Raw genomic sequence first — 14,099 nt, forward strand, 5'->3', positions numbered from 1 at the left:
CACTTTAATGGCACACCTCAGTCTGTTGTCTCAGTACTTTTGTCTGCATGCTAAAGATACTAATAAATCAGTGTCATCCTAACTGGGCACGTGTGATTGTCCAGCTTCTTTTTCAGCAGAATGCACTAAAGCCAATTGAAGAATGTCAGAAGGTTCTGGAAGCCTAGCCAAAGCAGGTCCACTGACAAAGCACTGAAAAATGACTGCAAATGCTTCTAATGACTTAATGAGATTTAATTGGACTTTTAATGGAGAGATGGGAGGGAGAGCAAAGAGAAAAGTGGCAGAGGTGAGAGAGGGAGATGGGCTCTGTTTGTGTGTGTGTGTGTGTGTGTGAGAGAGAGAGAGAGAGAGAGAGAGAGAGAGAGAATGAGCGTAGGGAGGGGAGGGGAAGAGAAGCGGGTGAGGTCAGATGAGGTGAGTATATCTGTATTGTGGCAGCATTGCACACACCCTCTCTCCCTCTTTCTCTGTCTCTCGCCCTCTCTCTCCATCTCTTTCTCTCTGCCTGCTGTTATTAGCTGATGGAAACTAGGCCAGTTCCTCTGATGAAGCCCTCCTAAGCCCCCTTCTTTTGTACCTTTCATGGGGGCAGGATCATAGAGACTGGTGTTATTTGCACTCTCTCTCTCTCTCTCTCTCTCTTTCGCTCTCTCACACACGAGCGCAGAGACTAATAGAGTACCTTCTTGGTTTGGATTCATAGTGGTGTTTTTTTAATCATAAGCAATAAATGGAACAGGATCATGCTGCTATTGCTGCTCGTGTATGATTATTCTTAGATATGCTTATGCTGCCATTGATATCTGTACAGTTTCAGTGGTTAACCAGATGAGACTTAAGTCCCTTTTCATACATGCAGGGTAACCCAGAACGTTTCTCGACATCACACAGAGGAACTGTATATATAAACGCAAATGTCTGTAAGAGTTGTACCGGACATTACCCAGATTTTATCCTGTCAGCCCCGTAGTCCAAAGTCTGGGTGAGCCCATGCGTGAATTGAGCAGGTAATGTTCTGAAGAATTCACAGTGGATTCATGCCGTGCCTCCTACCCATGCTCCACAGGTGCCAAACAATACTTACGTCACACAGAATCGTTCCAGAAAATCTTCACCTGTATGCCACATGTGTGAACGGACCTGATACTCTGCACATATTCCAGATTTCCCTTTGTGGAAAACACAAACTCTGTATATGATGCATGTAATTAATCTCAGTTGAGATCTTCAGTACATTAAGAGCACTAAACTAAATCCAGCCTACATCATCAGCAATGTTGCCTTAATTAATTGAGAAAATTTATCCAGTGACCAGTTAACCCAATAACCCCACTGAGACTCTCAATCAGAGTCTACCAAACATACAACAACCACAACCCAAAACCCTCTCACAGGTCTGGATTTTAATTTATAGAAGATAATGTTAATTTAAGTCACAGTCGAATATTGGTTGGAAAAATCATTCCAATTTTTTAGTTCAGTTGCCAACCCTTAAAACAAATCTCCCCCCCCCCCCCCTTTTCTCTCTCTCTCTCTCACTCTCACTGTCAGACAACATGAATCTTTCCTTCTGTTTTACACACACACACACACACACAGAGACGCACACAGACACACACACACACACCACACAGTCATTGCAGGGTCGGCTCCCTTTTTAATCTAGGAAATAATTCTACTTCCCATTAGCCTAATTAATTGTGAGCTTTACTTCAGTGTGAGAGCGAAATACCAGCTTGACCCTGTGTGTGTTTGTGTGTGCACACTGCTGTCCTGCTATGGCTGCCCCTCTCTGCCTGCAAATCAAGTAATGTGGTGTTTATGAAACAGTCGTTTGCCTTTTGCAGATCTCTTGGTCTTATGTAGCATGTTGGCATGATCTGGGCAGGGTGGCTAAATTATTTTTGCTGTTGCATTACTATATTGGAATAAAACCAATATTTAGGAAAAAATTAGACAGATGCCTGAACATGTTTTTAAAGGAATCGATAGTTGTAGTGTTTTCACAGTGGCAAAAATTTGTAGATTTTACTTACATTTTTAGCCTCTCACATTCCATTAAGTGAGGCTGATATCTGAATGTTGTGTTCTAAGTTAAAAAAATTGTAACTGCTGTTTATCTAGTGGTGATTTGGTGGTCAAATAAATCTTACAGCAATGTTAGAATTTCTGTTTTTGCTATGTTTTTAATTTGTTTTATTTATTTGCTTTTTCTACTCATTGCTTTTTGATGGTTTCTTATGCACGTGATCTTCCTGATTAAATAAATCCTGAATTGTTGAGAATTGTTTGTACTTGATGGCTGTTTTAAGTAGACAACATGTGGTCTTTTTTTTGTTGATGAACAATCTGTTTCATTCTTGCAGCCCTCACCATTAGTGGTGAGTTACTCATAATAGAGCTGTAGTTGACTTGATGATTTTGGTTCTGGACCACTCAAAAACAAAAACCTGCCTGATACAGTAATGCCAGTACTACACTTGACCTCCATGACACTGCCATGTCAATGTCCTTGCTGTTAAGAGAATGATACAGCATCTGTTTTATATCTGGTCAATATTTGTGCTGATATTTACTGTAGAGTATGGCTGACATTGTGACACAACAGTAGGATTATTTGCATTCTGTAGCAAAGTGACCAGCAAAATGGAAATACAAGGTTGAACTTTATAAAACCTGGCTTCTTATACACAGTATCACTAAATAATATATTATATAGGACTAAAGTGACTAATGAGCAGTGTCTATCCATATTTACCTGTCTGGCTTATTCTTGTTATTGTTTCCATATTGCTGACTCTGCCCTCCTCCATTTCATCTGATTAAGACTTATTTATTTATGGGCTTATTTCATAATGCGACAATATAATAGTTAGTTAGCTACATTATTTATCTAGATTTTTGCAGACACCTTTTCTAACTAATATATTTCTTCAGCTAGTTAAAATTGCAGCCAGAGCGAACATTTTTATAAACTACACTGAAATGTATGAAGTGAAATGGGTTGCTCTGCAGAAGCTGTAAATGACCCTATGGTAACAATACTCAGTGCCAAGAATGTATTAGAGGGGTATAAAGCATTTGTAGCATTGGGCTATGATGCAGAAAACAAGATTTTATGGAGTGAGGAAGATATCTTTTTGGGATGAGCTAAAGTGGCTTTTGAATTCCAGAATTAATCATCCAACATTAGTACCCAGCCTTAAACTCGTGTGACAGAATTAGAGCTATTGTTCATTATCATTATGTATTGCAATATAAAATGGTTCAGTAACATGATATGATCTTTTTATACACATTTTCTATATTTCAGTATATATTATTTACAACATCTGTAACTGACTGATGATATGATCATTACAAGGAGCTGCCATCAGTTCATTGCACTTAATTTTAAAAGTTAGTTTAAATAAATTAATATTAACAAAACCTTTCAGTTCTGTGGCTTTTTTCTTTGTTCATATTGATATATGATCTGAATTATATTGTATTGAACAAGATTAAGGAATGCATTGTGATATAACGTTTGGCAGTATCATCCAGCTCTAGGCAGAATGCAATTAAATCCTCACTGTTTTTCCAGAAGGGTAGAGAGAAGTAAAGAGAAGAAATGCTGCAAGTGTAGTATAATTGGATAACTTCCTGTTGATACAACCCAGTGCAATGTGTACTAGTTTTCTGTGCTTTTAATGTCTCTCTCATCTTCTTTCACAGAGAATCCAGGTTCTGTGGAACTGAGCTGTGGGGTCGGTCCTGTTCATGTGGTTTTGAAGCCGCCTGATCCTTTGCTCTTGGACTGTCACCTGGGTGCCACAGAGGTTCCAGTAAATGTCACCTGGCTGCGTGACGGTGGGGTGCTGAGCGAGAGCGAGAACATCCAGCTCCTCCCCAATGGCTCTCTGCTGGTGCTGCCCTCCAGCCGGGACATTGAAGGGGCATATAGCTGCCTCAGTGGCAGCTCCTTTGGGGCACTGACCAGCCATACAGTCACTCTGCAGCTAGCCAGTGAGTATCTACATTTAATAAGCGGGGAAAAACAAAATAGAACGGTTCTACACTATATATTCAAATGTCTTTTGACACCCCTTGAAGTGTAGGATATAGACATACAATCACACATGAAAAAATTTGTTTATCTTGAGCTTAAAGGCACCATACCAAACACCAGGAGTGGGATAGAGGGGGATAAAGACAGAGTAGGGGGCTGTTGATCAGTTTATCTGTGTTCTCTAGGGTGATGATGCATCATTAAGTACAACTGGGATATACTGGAGTGGCTTCTGTAATCCAGAACTAATCGTCTGTCATTAGTAGCTGTATTCATCAGTGCAGTCAGGTCCTTCTAACCCTTCAGAGAACGGCTAACAAAATGGTGGGTGGAAAAATAATATAAATGCACTTTTCATGAATAAAGTAAAATCAAAATAATCAGTCAAGTCAAAACGTTACTTTGCGGTTTCTTTGTTCCTGTATCTGAGTGGTGCTAACCAGAAAAAACTGCTCATTCTAACTGCTTCAGGTGTCACTCCGTTGTACATGCCTTTGTGCCCCTTCTGGTGATATTTTGAAGGGCTGTTCTTGTAATTCTATTAGCAAATAACAGGAAGTCTGACCAGTCAGATCTGGATTAGATATTGACCAATGGTACAGTATATACTATTTGTTTTGTAATTTATAGTTGTATTTGTGGACTATTGTATTTTGAGGTGGAAATGGCATAAGCATTTTTTTCTTGGAAAACTATGGTTAACACTACTAAGGTGGGTTTGTGTGGGGTGCAGACATCTAAGTGTTGGTTCTAATATCAGAGGGATGTCTGATTCATTCCTTGGTAATGCCTCCCCCATCCAATGTCCAAAATTCAGGAGAGCAGAGCTGGTCTTGCTCTCTCTACTTATGCCCCCCCCTGCCCCAGCTTGGTTGTATGTTGGCTGATGTAGCAGATCTGGGAAGTTGGGCTGTCCAATGGCATTGTGTTGGTGGCAGTTTGAAAAGTGGCAGTGACTGACTTCACATGTCTTAGAGAAAGTATATGCTTCATACAGCATGGGTCATACAGGTGTTTTCTGGCATTTCAACTAATGGAAAGATAGCATCCAATATACATACCTTGCTTATTTCACTAGAAAATAAATAAGTAAATAAAAAGTAAATAAAAAGCAAGTCTCTGCTTCGTCCTCTTTTCCAAATTTTTCACAACAACGGAAAATACTTCTGTCGGATTAACTTAGCCGAGTTTGCATACAGTCACGATACTAATTAATACTCTAAACTCTAATACTTTATTAGAGTTTGTTCAAACCGTGAACTGACACCTGGGTTTTTAAGGAAGCACCAAGCTAATGGAGCTGTATTTACGGATTTTGCACCAAGACAGCTGAGTTCGACAAATGCTTTCGTAACTCTGTATATCTTACACTGCTTCTCTTTGCGATAATACTTTGTGCAAAGTTATAAACCCACATAAAACAATATGACTATAGCTAAAGCTGATCTTTATTAGCTCCTGTCTGTAGCTATGGCAAGAGCCAGGTTCATACTCTAATTACTAAAACACTCAGGAAATATACAGCAGACAATATGACATTACACAGTGTGAGTTTTAGTGTGTGTTACTTCAGGGTGTTTAGTGTATTGTATTTGATTCAGTAAACACAGATACAGATTCATTCTTTTTTTAATCCCCCAAAATCCATCTAGGGGTCTAGAATATTCTACCAATATTCTGCATATTCTCTCAGATATACTGATGATAAAGCTGTTATGAATTTGGCTTATTTTTCTATCAGGTTGTATTCTGAACCAGAGGCCAATCTAGGTTTAATGTACAGAATATTGATTTTTGTTTCAATTCCATGTAATTCTTTTTTTTTACTAGACATTGTTTAAAGCATCTTTATAGAATTCTAGGCCCATGAGCTGCATAAGAGTGGCAGAAAAAAGCTGAGGAAGAAAGACTGGATTGTGCTTTTATTGAGTCCTAGAATTCAGGTTCATGTTTGTACAGAGAGACAATATGAAATTTTTACTATATCGAGATTAATTACTGAATCTCTGAACCTACTGCACAATACATGGTTTAGTCTCTCTCCTCTCTCTCTCTCTCTCTCTCTCTCTCTCTCTCTCTCTCTCTCTCTCTCTCTCTCTCTCTTCTCCTTTCATATACAATGTTTTGCTCTTATCTGCAGTTCTACAGCCTCTTTACTTGGTTGGATTGGAGTCCTGTCCTCACCTGGCTGGGAATAAGTACTCGAGTATGCTCCATTGTTCTATCTCTTTCTCTGTTTCTCTGTCTGTACCCCTCCTCTGCCTCTATGCTTTCTGCCTCGTGTCACATTCCCTCACTCTTTATCTCTCTCTTCGTCTTCTTCCTTCTCTTACATTCTCTTCCTCTTTCATTCTCTCTATACCCAACTCTCCCTCTAGTTTCTTTCTCATGCCTCTGTCTAACTTTCTAATGCTTGCTCTCCTTTCTCTTCCTCCTTTTTTTCTCCCTCTCTCACATTCTGTCTACATCTACTCTCTCTCTCTCTCTCTCTCTCTCTCTCTCTCTGTCTGTCTCTCTCACACATCCCTCACTTTAATTTACATTCTCACCTGGGTTTAAGGTCACTCTCCAGACAGCGAGATGCTTTCTTTTCAGATATTCTTCCTTGCATATCCCATCTCTCTGTCTCTCTCTCTGTCTCAGTCCTATTTATTCACATTGGCTAAATGACCGTTATGACAGCACTGATGATACCTGTTAGCACTGGCAGCAGGACTGATGGGAATTACAGTTTTGGGGAGAGTGCACAGATGGGGATAGAGTGTGTTAAAACCTAAGAAAGGGAGAGAGAGAAAGAAGATTAAGGGGAAAGTGTGTGTGCAAGAAATCCTCAGGACAATTAAGAGCGTCCTTCAGAGGTTGGTGCATCTAATCGGCTGCAGGGCCGGTGAATTTGAGAGATGGATGAGCTTATGAGACTGAGATGGTGCAGCCCTCCAGGAAATGGCTGTTTAGTTAATGAAGAAATCCTGCTTTTTAGAAGCACAGATTTCAAAACTATCCTACAAAATTGTGAACAATGACTCCTGGTCAATGTAGGAAATGAAATGTCTGAAGTAAATCAGTTTGTTTGTTGTTTGAAGTCATTTTTATTCCTCTGTCCTTCCATTCTCTGTTTTCTGAAAATGCCTTACAGCTGAGTGAGCAGCAATTTGGTATTTAAACGTGTGTGGAGGAATTGATGGTATTCTTATTATTCTTTCTGGAGCCCACCCTGCAACATCTTACTTTAAACAACAAAAATGTACACAGTTCGAAGTTCTAATAAAACCAAATTAAAACAATTATTTTACATTTAATATATTGGTTGTGCTCTAATCTGAAGGCGTTACAACATCTAATGGTTAAATAGAAGAGTTACAATCATTGATATTTCAAGATATTCCCTGCCATTTAACCTCTGTGGATAATTTCACTCATGATGGTTTTCTACATGAGTGGTACAACATTCAGTAGATTACCTGAAACTCGTTGCCCTGATTCTCAGGGTACTGACTAAAAACCCATAAGAATCTTTATTAATTGTATAAAAGCAGTAGACCAGTATCAGTACACAAGAATACAGAAAGTTTATTAAAGATTCAGATTAGATGTAGAATAGGGGTGGGCGATATAATATCGTTCACAATAATACTAGTATGTTTTTTAATTCAATAAGATTTTTTCATATCGCGATACTGTAACCTAAGCGCGAGCTTCAGGGGTTTGTTAGTTTTGTGGCGCTGAGAGAAACAGGTCAGTGCTTAAAAATAATAATAACAATAATTTTTAAAAATCTTATTTTTACACCGTGTCTCAAAAAAACTACATTTAATTTTCCCTCAACACATCTGTGATGGCAATAAAACTGACTGACTTTTAGAATCAAAGTAATTCTTAATACATAAAAATCACATTAGATGATAATATAATATTAAATTATGCATATGTGCTTTTTGTGAAGACACAATTTGTATACTTTGTCATAAAAATTATATTAAGCAGCAGCTTGGATGCAGGCAGTTTATTTCTTAATGCGAGTTTACTTTAAGTGTGCACTGTGTAACAGTACCATCTAAGAAAATCTAAGTATCAGATCGGGACTGTATTTGGAGATACTCAATATTTAAAGACTCGTATCAAGATAGGGGCAAAAAAAAACTTGATTGGGACATCACTAATTCTTAGACATACAGTTTGATAATTATGGTTGGATAATGCAGCATATTCTTTTTGGTGTTAAAAATAAACACTAATACTTTGACATTACATTTTTGTTATGGTTTCCATAATATCGTATCGTATATCACCATTCTTTTTTAGGCCTATCGAGATATGAGTTTTTTGGTCATATCGCCCAGCCCTAATGTAGAATAAGTACTGAATACATGTGCTATGTATGTGTGTTTTGAATGTAATATGTTTAAAAAATATGGTCAGAGATAGAAGAAAATATAGTTTGGAAGCTGGATTGCTGTGGGGATTTTATGGCAGTCAGCCACGAAAGAATTAATGAGATACTGAAGTTGACGTGTTGATGTTGGATCCCTTAAGATCAGTCCAGCTTGTCCTAATGTCAGGTTGTATGTGAGATGAGTTTTAACATGGGTACAGGCAAACGTCACAAATCACGAAGCAGGTACCTGAAAGAAACAAACACATCAAATGATATACAGACACAGACTAACAAGGGGGGGCTTACATAGGTTAACATGCACACAGTTTATTCTATGTTGATTTCTATTATTTGCTGGCAAAAAGTCATCTGAAAAACAGCAGGTTTAAAAAGGGATGTTGATGATGATTAACCGGTGGGCCTGCACAGGGAAAATCATGTGGATTGTGTCGTCATAACCCCCTGCCCAGACAAAATAAAGATGTTTTGGGCTTTACAATGGTTTGTTGGTAATTTTTTTATTGGCAGACAAATGACTGTATATCACAGTTTTACATGCTGTCCTAGTGTATTCTTGTTGGGTTCATGAAACCCAGGTATTTAACCTTATATACGGCCTTTGGTACAGGGCTATGGTTTAAGTAGGTCCAAGCCATCTTCAGATTTCATACACTTGGCCTGTGAGATTTGTAAGCATTGAATGCAGATGGCTGCTGCACTGTATAGAAGAAAGTCTGTAAATACTGCTTCATCCCTGCTCTAGTTATTTAAGTCTCTCACATGAATGACTTGAGTTTGAAACTTCCCCAGAATGAATGGGGTGAGACCGTAGTCGAGGCCCGGATTCTGCAGGCAATATTGCCACCTGGAAATTGAGGGTGAAATTGCTGAGCTAAGTTCATTTTTAGGCCTTTTATATTCTAATGAATATGATTATGTACTCTAGATGGGAGAGCTGATCAAATCAGTAATAGATTGGCAGTGGAGCTGACCTCACAGGGGCACTTTGAGCTGTTTGCTATATGCTTGAACTGTGCAGGAACGTTTTCATTATGACAGAATTTTTGGCTTATTTTTTTTCCCCTTGAGGACCACCCCATTGAGGGTGCTATCCTTAATATGATGCTTCACCTGAAAATGAAAAGAATTCAGTATTCATCTGTCCTTAAATGCAAAAAAGATAATTAGCTAAGGCATGTTTGTTGAATGTTTGCTTTTGTAGTATCATTGGAGTTCAGGAGAGTTCAGGAAGATTCATACATTTGGAATGAAAAATGTCTGATGCACTCATGTAACAGACAAAACATTAATTAGTTCATTCATTCATTGTCTGTAACTGCTTATAGTGTTTAGGGTCATGGTGGGTCAGGATCCTAACCGGAATCACTGGGCACAAGGCGGGACACACCCTAGAGTGGGTGCCAGTCCAATGCCAGACGACACACTTCATTCACACACTTGAACTATGTTCACGGATATTGGTTTTTGGAAGTGTTTCTGGGACCATGCAGTGATTTTCAGCACAGAAACAGGTTTGTTTTTAATTCAGTGCCACCTGAGGGATCAACAATTGGTCTTAGGCCTTGTTTCTTGCATAGAGGGATTTCTTTGGATTCTTTGAATCTTTTAATTATATTATGTACTCTATATTATGAAATACCCAAGTTCTTTATATTATTTAATACTGAGAAGCTTTATTCTTACATTCTTGGCCACACAGTTATTCACAGAGTGGTGAACTCCTTTCCACATTTAAGCAATTTTAACACTTTAAAAACAGTCTTTGAAATAGCAAGGCTTTTCAAAAGGGGGTGGGGTGATGAGTTCTCGCCCCTCGCTGCTATTGTATGCTTAGCTGAACCTATGTGTGCTTTTAGGTCCTTTACACCTTTATTTGCTACACAAAACATGGGAATTTCTTTTTTAATTCATCCGAGAACTTACATTTACGATTCAGCATAGCTGCTCGAGATGAGGGTAGGTACATGAGCTTTGCCTGACGTAAACAAGGACTACTGACGTGCAGACTGACCAATTAAATGTTTACAGAGAAGTTTATTGACCAATAACAGTAGCTCTACAGTCAGACTGTCCGATCCGAAGATTTTAGGCTACTTCACCGCTCCCCCTTCTCACTCAAGCAAACCAAACGGAGTAGGGGAGGACGGGACTAGTTTGTGAACGAAACGCTTCTCAAAGTTCTATGTAAGCTCCCAGACGTTTTCCGCTCGGACATTTTTTTAAGTCTAAAAAAAGAGGACATGTCCAGGTAAAAGAGGACGTCTGGTCACCCTACATAACTTTGTGGTCAAATGAAGTGAGAGCATATATAGACTGTTCAGTATCATAACATGGGGGAGTGCTTAAAATCTTGGACACTTTTGTTTTTGGAAGAGGCTTTAAAATAGATGTCTGTTATTTCCACTAATGTAGTTCTACTACTCCACAATTAAAAGTATTACAAACATTTGAAATAGTAGTGAAACACTTTACTAAATGGATTACATTTCTTTTGAGAGGAGGAACTCATCAATCAGGGTTCATCTCTTTTACCTTCTTTAATTTGTTTGGCAGTCACAGCAGCTATTCCTAATGATAAATATTTCTGTGGGACATTTATTTGTCTAATGGTATCAAGACCTTCTCCTATTAATAAATTAAAATACTTGTTTAAAGGTGAACAATACTTCTATTTGATGAATTCACCTACTATAAAGTCTTTCTCTCGTCTTCAATTTAACCCCTGAAAATGTATTTGTATACATAAATGTTTATTTAGTGTGTAAATGTGTAATAGTCTGTTTGCTTTAAACAGCCATTATATTAGTAAAATTATAAGAGGTCAATTATGTACATTAGATTAGGTTTCACACTCTTATCTTAAATATTAAAATAGCTTGATGTCAGTATTAAACACATGCACTCTCTTTCTCTCCATCTCTCCCTCTGGAATATATATATATATATATATATATATATATATATATATATATATATATATATATATATATATATGTCACCTACACACTCTAAATGCAGCATTACAGCTAAACTTATAGTTTAGCACATGGTGAACTCTGGAAAAGCAACATCAGCAAAATACACACTGTTCTAGCAGCGGCATCTGCCTCAGCGGGCCTCTGCTTTACAGTGATGAGTGCGAGAGTGTGTTTACTTTAGGCAGCATGTGGTGAAACACTCTGAAATATCCTCTGTTAATGTTTAACGACTCGTTATCTCTCCCTCTCTCTCTCTGTGTATCATCCCGGACTTCTGTGTGCTCATTGAGAAACTTTGCTCAGGGGATTTTGAATAAGGACCCTCTTTCTCGAATGAAGCTCTGAACAAAGATCACAAAGCATATATGACATTAATAATAAAGACATATCTAATAGTTAAAATTAGGGATACACCAATTATACATTTTTTTGGCCAAATACATTTCCAAAATCTAAATCATATTAGAGCAGCCAATATTATGTTAATTGTCACTCTTAGTATTATTTTTTATGCGATTGTTTGTTTGACTGTGCATGTGTATTCACTTTGAACAATCATTCTAAACTATGGTCATTCAAAAATACATACGATATATAAATATGACCTATATATGCTCTCTACTGGCTACTTTGGTGATCAGATTTCAACAAGTTTGGGACAATGTGGTCAATCTTTCTAAGAATGTCCGTGCAGATTATTATTTTTGCTATTTCTTATGTTTTAATTAAAGCAATCTCCTAAAAGGATGCTATGCTATGCTTTATTATGTAAATATACCTACCTGGCTCACATTATTCATGTTTGCAAGTTAAAAATGGTCACGAATTGTGATTGAATCAAGACCTCATCTATTTGTCCCTGACAGTATTGCAATAACTGTTAATACTAAATACACTGGACACTACCTGCTGCTTAGGCTGTTGGATATTGTCACATGGCATTTGTATGGGTTCTCCTGCTTTTGCACTTTTTGTGTTATAGGCAAAGCTGTGTGTATCGTGTATTGACTTCATCTCAGCCCTGGCTGTTGGTATAAAGGTTTTGTGTAAGCTATGAATAACTAAGATACAGAATAACTGTGAAGATTCCTTTATTTGCAGCTGCATTCATCATTTCACAGTGAAAAAATTATTAAATGTTATGAAAGTTTTGCTTTATAGCGCTGAAAGGCTTTTCAGTTAAATAAAGTTTTTGCAGAAATCTGACCATTTTAAGGTATGGAGCATATTGTCACTTTGTTATATGATTTTGAACATAACTGGAAAACTTCAGAAAACTATTGCTTTGTATGAACACTTCATGCAATTGTTTGTAATCCAGTCTTTTTAAAAGAGTGATGTTATATAAACCAGGTTAATGCGAATTCCGTAATTTTTCTAAAACTGAGGTAAGTGAGCTATGTTGTACGTTGTACAACTTGGCAAGGGTCAGGGGTCAGGGGCCCAGTCTTTCAGGCCTTTACTGCCCTCATGAGGCCTGCACAACAAGGCCTGGCCTCTGGAAGCTGGATTTTTAGCTTACCCAGTTAACTTTTATGTTTCTTTTTGATCTAGCCCTGGACATCTGTCATGATAGTAGATCAACTTTTGGCTGGAATGCACCCCGTATGGTAACTGATGCTGCATGTTTAACATGTTCCAGACCAGGCTGAATTTAAAATGAGAAATTGTAAACAGCTCTTGTATCAATCAGGGCCATGCTTTTGTTGGACCTGGAACCACCCTCTGGTTCTTTTTGGATGAGTTTCTGTTAATTGATTTAAAGTCATCAGCTAATAGTTTGTTTTATGGTTCACATAAACAAAGCCAATTAGATTCCCATTCATGACATTTGTGGTAAAAAGCCAATTGGGTGAAAGACTTCACTTTTTATTATTATTCTACTGAAAAGTAGCTATAGTTACATTTTGATTCTAGTAGGAACTGTGAAGTAGTGCCAGTTCAAGTAGATTTTTATTGCTGTTTCTCAGTGTATCCTCAAAACATTTGGGTTAAATGTATTAAATAAGACTACATGCATTTAAGAGACACCATAAAATCATACATAACATCAACCAGTGGTTTCCAAACTGTGATAAAGTGCCTTGCGAAAGTATTCGGCCCCCTTGAACTTCTCAAACTTTTGCCACATTTCAGGCTTCAAAAATAAAGATATAAAATTTGAATAAAGAATTAAGAATCATGATGTTGCACACCAGGTGACATCTGAAATTGACTATATTCAGTAATAAAAAAGTAAAAAAATAAACCGAGTTTTGACCATTCAATTTTAGTAAAATTAATTTCTTTTGCAGCATTAACAAAATAATGTGTGGGCAAGTATCAACTTAAAGATCTGCAAAAGTGCACATCCATAGTAAATATTATTACCATCCCAGTTTCCAAATCCCAAGAAATATCTTACAGTGCAAACATGTGGATTGCAAAAGCAGGTAAGCCCTACAAAACTGCTGAAAATGTTTGTTTACCACTTGCTAAAGCGATGACCAAGACCTAGTACGGTATAAAATGGATGCTGAGTCAGCAGTGTTTAAAGGTCACTGACCTCATCTTTTACTAAAATGGTAAATTCATTATGTGTACTATTTACATATTTTGTGTGAGAGCTCTGTGTGATATCATTTTAGCAGCAGCAACATAAATAGAAGAATTAGAACAAAAAATTGTCAGCTGT

General features: G+C 37.6%; 1 protein-coding gene across 1 annotated transcript in view; it reads left to right on the forward strand.

Moving 5' to 3' along the window:
- LOC136677011 (immunoglobulin superfamily DCC subclass member 4-like) overlaps window positions 1–14,099 on the forward strand; it is a 79,764-nt gene that overhangs the window by 37,389 nt on the left and 28,276 nt on the right. Inside the window, exon 2 of the mRNA XM_066654353.1 lies at window positions 3,718–4,008. Coding sequence (XP_066510450.1) covers window positions 3,718–4,008 — 291 coding nt within the window. The remainder of the gene's footprint in view (window positions 1–3,717; window positions 4,009–14,099) is intronic.

The sequence above is a fragment of the Hoplias malabaricus genome, chromosome X2 (genome assembly GCF_029633855.1).
Source record: "Hoplias malabaricus isolate fHopMal1 chromosome X2, fHopMal1.hap1, whole genome shotgun sequence".
In the NCBI taxonomy this organism is placed as follows: domain Eukaryota; kingdom Metazoa; phylum Chordata; class Actinopteri; order Characiformes; family Erythrinidae; genus Hoplias; species Hoplias malabaricus.